The sequence below is a fragment of the Echinops telfairi genome, unplaced genomic scaffold, assembly GCF_000313985.2.
Source record: "Echinops telfairi isolate 266 unplaced genomic scaffold, ASM31398v2 ScPeMD7_53;HRSCAF=182, whole genome shotgun sequence".
In the NCBI taxonomy this organism is placed as follows: domain Eukaryota; kingdom Metazoa; phylum Chordata; class Mammalia; order Afrosoricida; family Tenrecidae; genus Echinops; species Echinops telfairi.
In genome coordinates, this window is record NW_022103951.1 from 5,821,292 (window position 1) to 5,833,818 (window position 12,527).

At 45.4% G+C, this 12,527-nt stretch overlaps 1 protein-coding gene across 1 annotated transcript in view; it reads right to left on the reverse strand.

Annotated features, from left to right (window-relative positions):
- The window catches only part of PHEX (phosphate regulating endopeptidase homolog X-linked), a 228,764-nt gene that overhangs the window by 148,385 nt on the left and 67,852 nt on the right, over positions 1-12,527 (reverse strand). The window contains exons 7-9 of the mRNA XM_004709915.3: positions 11,937-12,053; positions 8,072-8,155; positions 6,001-6,146 (exon numbers count right to left, since the gene is read on the reverse strand). Of these exons, the coding sequence (XP_004709972.1) occupies positions 6,001-6,146; positions 8,072-8,155; positions 11,937-12,053 (347 nt within the window). The remainder of the gene's footprint in view (positions 1-6,000; positions 6,147-8,071; positions 8,156-11,936; positions 12,054-12,527) is intronic.

Below are 12,527 nucleotides of genomic sequence, written 5' to 3' on the forward strand. Positions count from 1 at the left end.
TGGTCCTAGGTGTGAGGGAGATGGAGAGGTGAGAAAGATATTGTTCTTGATTTTCAGTAACTTTCCATGGAGCAAAGATGAGACAGGAGTATAAACACTGATATTGCAGACCCAAGCAGCCAAACAGGAGGACACACAAAGTTTGTCCCTGATACCTCACCGAAGTAGGGCACACCTCAGGCTGGGGGGGTGGGGAGGGGAGGTTCAGGAGAGGGACGGGGCTTGGGCTGTGCCTAACCATAGGAAGGTTCTGAAGTGTGTTCCCAGGAGGTGAATTCTACGCTGGCTAACTTCTGTGGGAAGAAGCAGATGAGGTGGATGAGAGGGTGAGCAGAGTCACCGCTTGAGGAGGTGAGTGGATAGACCAGTGACATCGGGTAGACTCCGGCAGCAAGCACAGGGATGAATGACCCAAGAAGCAAAGGTATGCATGGGCTTACTTGTGCTTACTCACGAATCTGTAGCACAACGTCACCACATCAAAAATTGTGCACCTCTTGCTTATTGGTTAATCGGCCCCCTACAGGAGCTGTCAAACTCCAGTGCCCAGACCCTGATCTACCACCCGGTCTGTGTGGTCATCAGTCTTAAAATACTGCTTGTGAGGTGTGAGTGAGGTGCTGGTTCCACAGGTCACCAGGCAGCAAATGTCCCTAATGAGTTCAAAAGAGAGTCTGTCGAATGGGCAGCGGTGAGCCAGACCAATGGGGGAAGTGGCTAGAATGGGGCCTGATGGTTGCCAAGGAGGAGACAGTACGGCAGAAGTGACGTGGAGGGTGGAGAAGTGCAGCCTGTTCAGTGCCCCTACCCTCATGCGAGGTAGGCTCCTCACAATGTCGGTCACCCTCACAGCGCACCTCTAGGCCAGCGGCCTCTAGTCATGTGACAGTAAAGGAAAAGGAGCTCCTCACAATCAGGGAGTCGGTGGGTCTCAGCTACCCCACCCCCACCAAAAACCCAAAACCAATTACGAGAGGCCTTCCAAAAGCTCATGGGAAAATTCCATTGTTTGCTACTTCCATTTTTCCACTTTCTGAAGCCCCCGCCTGCATATGAATTTCTAGGATGGGACCCCACATTAAGGATTGTCTTTAAGTCTCCCCAGTGAGTTCCAATGTGCAGCCCAGTGTGAGAACCACTATGAGAAGGGATGGCAGTTCAGCCAGGGCCAGGTGAGTCGGACTCAAAAGTCTGGGTGATTTTCTGGCCAGTCACGCAGACCCGAACCCACTCTGACAATGGTGCCGCGTTGAACTAGGTGAGTCTGTCTATCTATCTATCTATCTATCTATCTATCTATCTATCTATCTATCTATCTATCTATCGAGAGAGATTGTGTGTGTGTGTGTGTGTGTGTGTGTTTGTGGCCTTCTCCGCCAAAGCATGACTCAGACTCGGCGCCCCTTGCAAGACCCGGGAGAGTTGGAAGGTGGAATGAGGGGGAAGCTCCCGCCGCGAGACAATGCTGCTGCTGAGGTCCTCGGCACGATGACATTAATATCCTGACAGGACGCTGTGGCCCGCCGCTCTGAGTGCAGTTATTACTGGGCCAGAAACAGATCTGACCCTAATGACGGAATCACTGCCGCCTAATGCTCAGAGGGGTGTGTGTGTGTGTGTGTGTGTGTGTGTAAAACAAAACAAAAATCAGACTTGGCAATAGTCCTTGAAAATAACACATAAGCACTCTCTTTATCTCTCTCTTCTCCCAACCTCCCCCCCAGCCCCATTTCCTGAATTAGCAGTAATTAGCAATAAATAGTGAAAAGTAAAGCAGCCCCGGAGAGAAGCCCCCACTAAGAGGGCGCCATGAAGTCATTTCCCAAAATCTCTGACTCAGAAGGATTTTTTTTGAAAAAGGAAGTATTTGCTGCCCCGTTCTCAGTTAGTTCCAGCTTATATTTGGTTTGCAATGACCACTCTATGGGAAACCAGAAGAACATGTCTCTGGCCGCTGCCACACAAATGACAATCAAATGTGATTAGCAATGTAAAAAAAAAATTCTCACTGTAGTATGCAAACATCTGCCCGCCGCTATGAGTCCATTCTGGCACACAGTAACCCTATAGGACAGTATAAAATTACTCCCTGGGGTTTCCATGTTTTCTGGGAGCAGAAAGCCTCATCTTTCCCCTACACTGTGGCTATTGGGTTCAAACTGTTGACCTTGAGATTACCAGCCCAACTGTAACCCACCATATTTAAATAAAGTATTCTTATCCAGGGCTTAGAACCAGCATGACCCCCAGCTAAGACTATGCCTTTCCATTCCAGATATACTGAATCTTAATCTACTTTTTTAATAAGGAGCCAGTTGATTCTGAAAGAGCCCCAGTTAATTTGTATGCTTACATGAGATTTTCGTGTATACACTCACACATAAGTAAAATAATCCTAGGAAGGCACAATCACTGAGGACAAAATGGGTGCACAAGCAAATGTGGTAAAGAAAGCAGATGGTGCCCGGCTATCAAAAGATATAGTGTCTGGGGTCTTAAAGGCTTAAAGTTAAACAAGTGACCATCTAGCAATGAAGCAACAAGCCCACATGGAAGAAGCACACCAGCCTGTTCAATCATGAGGTGTCGATGGGATCAGGTAACAGGCATCAGAAGACCCAAAACAAACAAAAAACATATGGTTGAGAACAATGGAGGTTGGAAAAGAGACCCAAAACCTATCTGTAGACTATGGGACATCCCCTCATGGAAGGGTTACAGGGAAGGGATGAGTCAACCAGGATGAAGTATACCACTGATGAAGCACAATATTCCTCTGGTTCTCTGAGGCTTCCCCACCCCCACCCCCACTATCATGACCCCAGTCCGGCCTTTCACTTCAGGCTAGGCCAGAACATGTAAACAAGTACAAATGAGAGCTCATGACACATGGAATCCAGGTCAGATAAACCCCTCAGGAACAGAAACAGGAGTGGCGATACCAGGAGGGTAGGAGGAAGGTGAAGAGAGGAGGGGGGAAGAAACCAAGGGGAAAGGGAGACAGAGGTCAATGTAAAATATAAATAATAATTTATAATTGATCAAGGATTCATGAGGGTGGGAGGGTGGGGGAAGGAGGGTAAAAAGAGGAGCTGATACCAAGGGCTCAAATAGAAAGTAAATGCTTAGAAAATAATGATGGCAACATATGTACAACTATGCTAGATACAATTGAATTGCTGTGGATTGTTCTAAGAGCTGCAAGGGCCCCTAATAAAATGATATTAAATAAATAAATGAATCTCCCAGGAAGCTTGTGGAAGCCGTAGACTCTGACTCCATGTATCAAAGGTAAAAATACAAATTCTCAGCAGGGGTTGGACCCGGAAGAACCAGTTCCAAGCCCTGCTAGTATCAATGTTCTCCAAAAGAGAGAGCTTCTGGAGAGCTCACAGAAGCCCCTCCAACCCAAGTTGGTTCTGCTCCATTGGCTGCTGGGCAGGAAACAGCTACGTGAGAGGGGCTTGGTTTTGTCTTTATCTTAAAATGAAGGTTTAGATGTCCATAATGTCTGCAAGGACATTTTCTATCCACCTTGTCTCCTGCTCTCATTCACTGTGTTTACATTCGTTCAAGTTCCCAGTTTGACAAGAACCAGATTAAAATCTCCCTCGAATCACAGTCTTTCCTGGTCTCTTTTGTAATGAAACGTCCTTCAATTCTAAAGTGTAATCATTACCATGTAGATGATTTTTTCCCCAAATACAGGCAACCAAGGGCCAATCTATTTCCTGGCTACAAATTAAGCTTCTTTGGAAATCAAATTAATACAATGTCCAAAAGTACCTACTACCTTATAACTGAAGGGAACACAGGCACTGGATGAAATTAGCTCATCGTTTGCTAAAGAATGGATCTATAGCATGGCCAACTTCACCTTCCGAGTGAAACGACCACCGAAGCTTCGGATATGCCTAGAAACTCAATGGAAAATGAGTAGAAAATCATTCGGGGCATATTTTATGCTGTTTCAGAACTAGGGAGTACTTATGAAGAAGTCTTCTACTGTACTGAGTCCATTCAAAACCTAATCATAACACTGTCCTAGGACGCCTGTTTAAAATACAGATTCTTTCCGGTTTGCAGAAGGCAGTGGATGACAGTGGGTGGCCAAGGTAAGTTTGCAAGATCTACACAGGAAATAAGCCTCTGGTGATTTCCCTCTAACCATAACCAAGGGATGGGAAGAAACCGGTTACCAGAAAGAGTGCATTGAAGAGATGACTAGAGAAAATCAAAGGGATAAACCAGACTTGAATGGTTAAACCCTGTCAGTTGATTCCTACCTCTGATGGTTTTCAACATTTTCTGTATTTGTGTGTTTGTTTGTTTGTTTATTTGTTTTCAACTTGTTCATATTGGAGTTTACCTCAGATGTGTTATGTCATTGGGAATGACCCTCTTGAATATTTATTATATGTTTTTTCTGTGTTTCAGTAAATGAAACCCAGGATTGATGAACGTATAGGGACTGCAAGTAGAATAAGGTTTTTTTTTTGGGGGGGGTACAGTGGTGGTGGGGTGGTGGGGTAAAAGGGAGATGATGTCAAGGAGTTCAAGAAGTGAAAGAATGTTTTTAAATGGATTGTGGGAGCAATTATACAATACTCTTTGATGTGATTGAACTATGGAACGAAATGTTATGTGTATTAGCTCCCAATAAAATAGTTTTGATGAAAAAATACAGATTCCTGGGCCTCACTACAAATGGACCATATCAGAATCTATGCGGGAGGAACCTGGGGATCTCTATTTTTAGTAAGGGCCCACTGTGATGCTGCCGGCATTACTAAAACATGCGGCACTTTTTGGAAGACCACAGGGTGATATAAACCGGTAACATGCTCTGCTGCTAATCAGACTGGCAGTTCAAGTCCACTCAGGACTGGCAATCTACTCCTGAAAAGATCGGCCGCTGGAAAATTTGGGGGAGCAAAGTTTTACACTGACACACTTGTCGATCATCAAGGGGCAGAATCCATTCAGTGGAAACTGAAATGCGTGCACCGGAAAACACGCACATGCCTCTAGACCCAAATTGTCATTTTGAAATATCTCAAAGAATGCCTGCTTCGCTCTCAATGGTAGACTTTCAAGTGAGCTCCAGTTTCCCCTCTTCCTCTTGTCTGTGTTTACTTTTCTGGCTGTTGTCTTTAAATGCACATATTGCTCGTATGCTCAGAAAGGGGTCTACGTGTCTCCATAGGCAAGGCTAAATACTAACGTTCACTGGAACGACACTGTACGTACCTCCTGGCAACACAGTCTTGTCTGAGTACAAATAAGAACATGTGTTTTTTAAGCCTAGCCTAGCAATTAGCTTAGTCAATTTTCCTTGTCAACTACTTGACTTTTCTGTGCTTCGCTGTCTGGAGCCAGATAGGAATGGCTCCAGACACACGCAGATTCTTCTTTCCCCGGCCTCTTGAGGGTTTCCTTTCTTTGTAATGCCAAAGTAGCAGAGCGACACATTCTGAAACCGGCTTGATAATGAGAACAACCTGACAGTTCCTGAGGTTGCTTCATGAGTGCCATCTCTCTACCCCTCTCCTAGTGGCCTTATTCTGTGCCACGTCGATATGTTCGCTTATCACCGTGATGTGACTTTTACTGGCTGAAAAGGAAACCAGAAAAATAAAAGAGCAGCAGAAGACCAAAAATGGACTGGCAAGCCATATGAGAAAATGTTCGTGTCGAAATCTTTTTCTTTGGAGAGAGAAAATTACAGCATTATATTACTAGAGTCCACAGCTGATCAACAATTTAGCCCTCAGAGAGAAGACCAGAAATGAGGGGCAGAATATTGTATATATATCTTCACTGTAGCAAGTAAATTACACCATGGTTTGGGGCCAATTTATCACAGAAGGCTCCACACTTTTTCCCTGTGATTCCTTTGCTGTAACAACAACGACAACAAAAATGGAAAGGACATGGAAAGGAGGACCCTTATCATTTAAAAGAGAAAAATCTCGGTAAAAGTCACATGATAGTTCTTACTTCTTCCTCTCTGTGCCTAAGATCCTGAACAAATCCTTAAAGTACTGTGGAACTCGGACGACCACATCTTCGGAGGGACTGATGTCCTTCAGGTGAGGGTAGAGCCTCGTATCGATGACCTTCTTGATGTAGCCCAGCCAGTCAAACTGAAGAGACAGAAAAGAGAGGGAGCTAAATTGTGTTAGGAAGTACTGTCGATGGAACTGTGTCCCCCTGGAAGGGAGGCTGAAATCACTAACCCCTGCTACCTGTGAAGGTGACCTCGCATGGAGATGCTGACCATTCAATCCGCACGAGGGCCTATTGCACTAGGATGCATCCTAATCCAGCATGAGCGATTGCCTTATAAAGAGAAGTGAGACAGAGCAGAGGGAAGACAGCCAGGTGAGGCTTCAACTATAAGGCAAGGGAGGCCGGGGGCTACCGAACGATGAGAAACAATCTTTCTAGGAGCACCTGGACAGCACAAACGGTTAAGTGTGCCACTGCGAGCCAAGAGAATGGCGACTTGAGTCCACTCAGAGGCACCCCCGAAGCAAGCTGGCACTTGTGGAGTTGTTCTCGGTACACATGGGGTTCCCAGGAGGTGGAACTGACTGGACAGCCATGAACAATGAGAGGAAGATAAAGAATTGAAAATGTCATGTGAGCCATATCAGACAGAATCTGCCCCTAGAGCCTTGAAAGAGCGCATGACCTGGTGGATGGCCAGACTCGGAGTTCTCGCCTCCGGAACAGTGAGACCAGCCATGTTTCTCCTGAGAAGCCACTCGGTTCGTGGTGTTTTGGAGACAAAAGGAGGCAGCACGTGAAAGGAAAGGCAAATAAAAGCGCTTGGACACAACCGATTGCTTGTGATTCCTGACCAAATAATGAACTGACGATGCAGCTTCTCAAATCTAGAAAAATAAGCTCCTGATCATTGCCACCCTGTCCTGTTGCCTTAACCATCCGTGGAGGGCGTGTTCTGGTATCACCTACACATGGACGGCACGCACACTCACGCAGTCATATGTCTCTATGTCTTCACATGCCTTCCCCCCCACCTCACGCTCTCACTGGTTTACTGACACACAGATAGACGAAGAGGCCCCAAGCTAGTACGGGACTTCTTGCAGACAGGTTTCCTACATATGACAGGACACACACAGCTGCACAAGGGAGCACGTCTCCATTCTTGAAAGCATGACTATCTTACGTGAAACACCCTTTGGTGCTTTCAGTTGGCTACCTTACAAGAATGTCCCACCTTTGCTGCCTTGCCTCTCTCCACTATTAACATGAGGAGTCAGTTACTTAGCCAGCCTCTCCTATAGGTGGAGTGGCCAGGTGACCCAACTCTATTCAACAAGGAATATAAAAAGGTTTCCAAAAGTCCAGGAAGCTGATACTAAGGGCTTAAATAGGAAGTAACTGTTTAGAAAATGATGATGGAAACCTATGGACAAATATGCTTGATACAACTGCTATATGGAATTTTATAAGAGCCCCCAATAAGATGATTTTTTTTAAAGTTCATGGAAAAATGCATGATCTTTTCTTCCACACTCCATGAAATTTTGAAGACCCTCAGCAGGGGACACCCACACACAAAGAAGGGGAACACATCTGGGGACATTCTGGTAAGGCTCTTACTTATCCTGATCACGAACTGGATACGCCATCACTGGCCCTCCCCACTTGCCTCCTTCCTCCTGCCCTGAGGGCCGATGAGAGAGATGACCCATCTTGCAATGATGGGTCATCAAACATGAAGACAAAAAAAACCCACCTGTTGAGGAAAGTGAAGTAGAAAAATAGAAAGAGCTTGAGGTTTTGACACTGTTAAACAGGTGATGCAACACCAACCATCCCTTTTGTCGTGTAAGGAGACAAGCCACTGGTGAAAGCAGAAAGCATTCCTTTTCGGTGCACACAAAACATGGGCATAATATGTAATGGTTAATGAAGTTGCTAATAACCAAAATGATGGCAAGGTTTTACCTGGCAAAAAAATGGATGTGTATTATAAAATGTAACCACTTGTAAACTTATCAGTGAAGACCGACTTTCCTGGACAGGTTTTACCCACCTGAGGTATCATAGCACTCAGTTCGGAAATGTTCATTTTGTTGTACATGGCCTCACTGGTTCGGTTTTCATGTGGAATCATTATCTGATGGAAAGAGACCTGGGTTATTGTTTCGAATAGACCAGTTATTACTGCGTGATGACTTGCGACAACTGCTAAAACATCTGTATAGCTTTATAAAGGTTTTGAAGGCATTGATATAGTATTCAATGAGGGGAAAGACATCACTTGTAGGCAAGGTTAGGATTAAGGAAGATAGATGATAGATATATCAAATATATCTATATAGGTCAAAGATTATATATATATATATATATCTTGTTCAGTATGGAACATCCACCCCAGTACAAAAAGAATTTGACAGTCAATCTGGAGTTGAATGACTGAGGCAAATTCCAACTTTGACCTATGGTCTACAGGCAATGCCCTCAATGTTTCATGAGCCACAGTACCTTTCCTTCAACCTTAAAGCCGATCAAATCATCACTAAAGAACAGTTGACCATCAGGATACCACTGCTACCCCTGGTGATTTTGTTAACAGCTCCTACCTTCATTTTCCCTCACTCCTCCTGGTTGGCTGGTTGGCTGGTGTGTTTGCTTGGGTGGACTTGAAACTCCATGAGCCTGACTGCTGGGGTATGGACTCATTAATCAACGATTAGACAATTAATGACTAGATACTCATTTCAAAATCCACATCCTCAGCCCTGACTTTTCCCTCTGTTTCCACTCCCAACATTCACACACTTGACCCCTTTGTCAAGACTAAGTCGAAGCCCCTAGCATCCATCACGTTTCAAGGACGACCTTAATCATATCCATTCGGCTTCCAATACATGATTTTGTCTTGTGCATTGCCATCATCTAAAGCCCTTACATGAAACTTGTTACCTTCAACTTTTCACCTCACACATGACTCTCCTACCCTTCCTTTCAACCCCTATGCCCCCATCACCGCCCCCCATGGTTTGAACTGGAATTCAGCACCTTTCTTAAGATTCATTTTCTCTAGCAAATTTTCCAAGGACATGCCACCTGGTCCCAAGCACAAGGGCCACTCCATCAACAAGTCCTAGTTCTTAGGCATGCAGCTCTCTGGCTAGCTCTCTCTCGGTCACCTGCACACTTCCGTGGCTGTATTGACAGAGATCGATCTGTGCCGCTCCTGGCTGCCCATCCCCAGAAGTCTCTCTAGTGTTAAGTCTCCTGCTGAGTTGAAATGTCCCAGTGACCCAGAGTGCAAGGTATTTGATGAGCACGGTTAAGGGGTTCCAAGTCCACACAAGACAAAATCACAGAGGACTGGGTGGTGGCCCCCTGCCCGTTTTCTAAACACTTTCGTGCACACCCAGCCCCTGGCCCACCTCCACTGTCTACAGGTGAGGTCACACGTTCCTAACAGACAGCTCCCTCACTCTCTGCATCACTGCCTTGGGGCAGGTTCACACTCCTCCTTCCTCTTAGGCTCAGAGCCTCAGGTGGGAGCCCTTTGGCCTCAGAGCTGTCTCGGCTCCCTGCCAGCCCACCCGCTTCCCCACCTAGGACTTGTCACTTCATTTAGCCTCTTGCAAATTCTCAGCTGTTTTAAGTTCCCTTATTGGTCCCAGTCCCTGGCTCAGGGTCAGGCTTTCCTCACTAAAAGAGAGCTTCGGTCCAAATGATCGCTCTGGGCCTCCTATTTGCCAGGCAAGGGAATCCAGACAGCCTCTAAAAGTATTGCTCTTTGACAACAAAACATCTGCAACAACACTGACAGGAAAGCCTGTGAGACGTCCATCCTCACACGGTCTTCAAAGGGGACACGCAGGAGGGAACTGTTTGCACGGCAAGCGGGAGTTTGGGCAGAGGAATGGCGGTGCATCCCAGCAGAAGACAAAGGGGAATTGATACCTGCTGACGTGTGTCCTTCGCCCCAACTCTGTCCAGAACTTCCAACCACCGCTTTGCCAAATATAACGGCAATAAAGACTTGGACTCTTACTGCAGAATTTTTAGCAACCCCTGTTATAAAATACTACCAGTCCATAAGCAAAAGTTTCCTGACTCCCCTCAACCACAGGGTATCCCCATAAGCAGATTTCATTGGATTTGTTCCCCGTGGTCGTGGAAATGTGTAGGGATTTTATACTCTTTGGTTCTTCTAAAAGAAGCCATCTATAAACAAAGCCAACCATTTCGAATTCCCCATTCCTCTCCCTCAGTTTATTTCTTTTCTTTTTTTTAAATCATTTGATTGGGGGCTTATACAACTCTTATCACAATCTATACATCCATCAATTGTGTAAAGCACATTTGTACATTCCTTGTCCCCATCATTCTCAAAACATTTGCTCTCCACTTAAGCCCCCAGCATTAGCTCATTTTTCCTCCTCCCTCCCCCCTCTCCCCCCTCCCTCATGAACCCTTGATAATTTATAAATAATTATTTTGTCATATCTTACACTGTCCAACATCTCCCTTCACCCACTTTTCTGTCGTCCGTCCCCCAGGGAGGAGGTTATAGGTAGATCCTTGTAATCGGTTCCCCCTGTCCAGCCCACCCTCCCTCCACCCTCCTGGTATCGCCACTCTCACCACTGGTCCTGAAGGGATCATCCGTCCTGGATTCCCTGTGTTTCCATTTCCTATCTGTACCAGTGTACATCCTCTGGTCTAGCCAGATTTGTAAGGTAGAATTGGGATCGTGATAGTGGGGGCCGGGGAGGAAACTATTTAGGAACTAGAGGAAAGTTGTATGTTTCATCATTGCTACTCTGCACCCTGACTGGCTCGTCCCTCCCCAAGACCCTTCCGTAAAGGGGTGTCCAGTTGCCTACAGATGGGCTTTGGGTCCCCACTCCGCACTCCCCCTCATTCACAATGATGTTTATTTTTTGTTTTGTGATGTCTGATAACTGATCCCTTCAGCGCCTCGTGGTCACACAGGCTGGTGTACTTCTTCCATGTGGGCTTTATTGCTTCTGAGCTAGATGGCCGCTTGTTTACCTTCAAGTCGTTAAGACCCTAGTTGCTATATCTTTTGATTTACGGGCTCCATCAGCTTTCTTCAGCACATTTGCTTATGCATCCGCTTTGTCTTCAGTGATCGTGTCGGAAAGGTGAGCTTCATGGAATGCCAGTTTAATAGAACAAAGTATTCTTGCATTATAGATCTATGTACATATATTTATAGTTTAGTACTAAGGTAGCAGATGGACATTGCGCCTCCACTCAAGTCCTCCCTCAATGCAAGAATACTTTGTTCTATTAAACTGGCATTCCCTCGGTTTATTTCTACAGCTTTTTGTCTTTGCTACAAGCCTAAAAGAATTCCAGGTGGGTTAAATGAACACATCTATAACACAGTGACATTCATTAAAAGTGGGGCAAGGGAAAACGTGAGAATCAAGGATAAGCACGACATAGTAACAGAAAGGGAACACAAAATGCTTATGAGAGTCCCCTATACACTGTCAGCATCAAATTCTGTATCCAATGCTGGGGGAGACTTCCCTGAGGCCAGATCTTAGCTCAGACAGACCCTAAGTGAAGTTGATATAAAAATACGTTGGATTAAAAGTAACCTTCCATTCAAGCCAAATCCATTAGGATTCGTCAGCCCGCTGTACTTGCATTTGCGCTATGTGAGGATGTCTCTAGAAAGACAGAGGGCATCAAACCAGGGAGGGAGAAGGAAGACCTCCTCTTTCTGTCCTGATGCTTCTTCCTCTTGCTGCCCAGAAGTGATGCTATTAGTCCTACCTTGAAGCCAAGGAGAACGCCACAGAATGCTATTATTTTGTTCCGACTCTATTTTCATTCAGGATATCATTACTGACTTTCACATAACGAAATAGAAATAAATATTTTAGATTTAGACTCACCTCGGCTATTTTAATTTCCAATCTAAGCACTGACTTCATGTCATGTTCGGCTCGGGAGTTATTCGCTCCTAAAAGCACAGCAGTATCCACCATGAACTTGTAAAGGGCATCCCGATACTGTAAAAGACAAAGTGGCCGTGACAACAGCCTATTAGAAAGTATGTTTTAAAGCCGCAGAAGTAGCAGACATAGCAAGCAGAAATCAAAGTCCTTCATGTTCATGCTGTACCCAAAGTATGCTCAAAGTCACGATGCAAGGCCAACCATCAATCTACTGCTTCAGGAGGAAGATGAGGGAGGGCTACTTGGGTACCATCCTCAGGAGAGACAGAGAAGCCATCACAGATCAAGAGAACCAGTGATATGGTGGCTACACCAACTATCTGCAAACAAGCCCAGAATAGAACATTAAAGGTCAGAAGTCCTCTTTCCAAGGAAAGTGAGGCCTTAATAAAATGCTGAGAAAGTTCTGGACTTTCTGGAAGCAGGAGCTGTGAGCCATGAAGACCATGAGAACAGGGATTTATTCTCATCCAGCTCAATGGTCTAAGAGGTGAAAGACCAGGAACTGCACTCCTGTGTCTTTTCTGT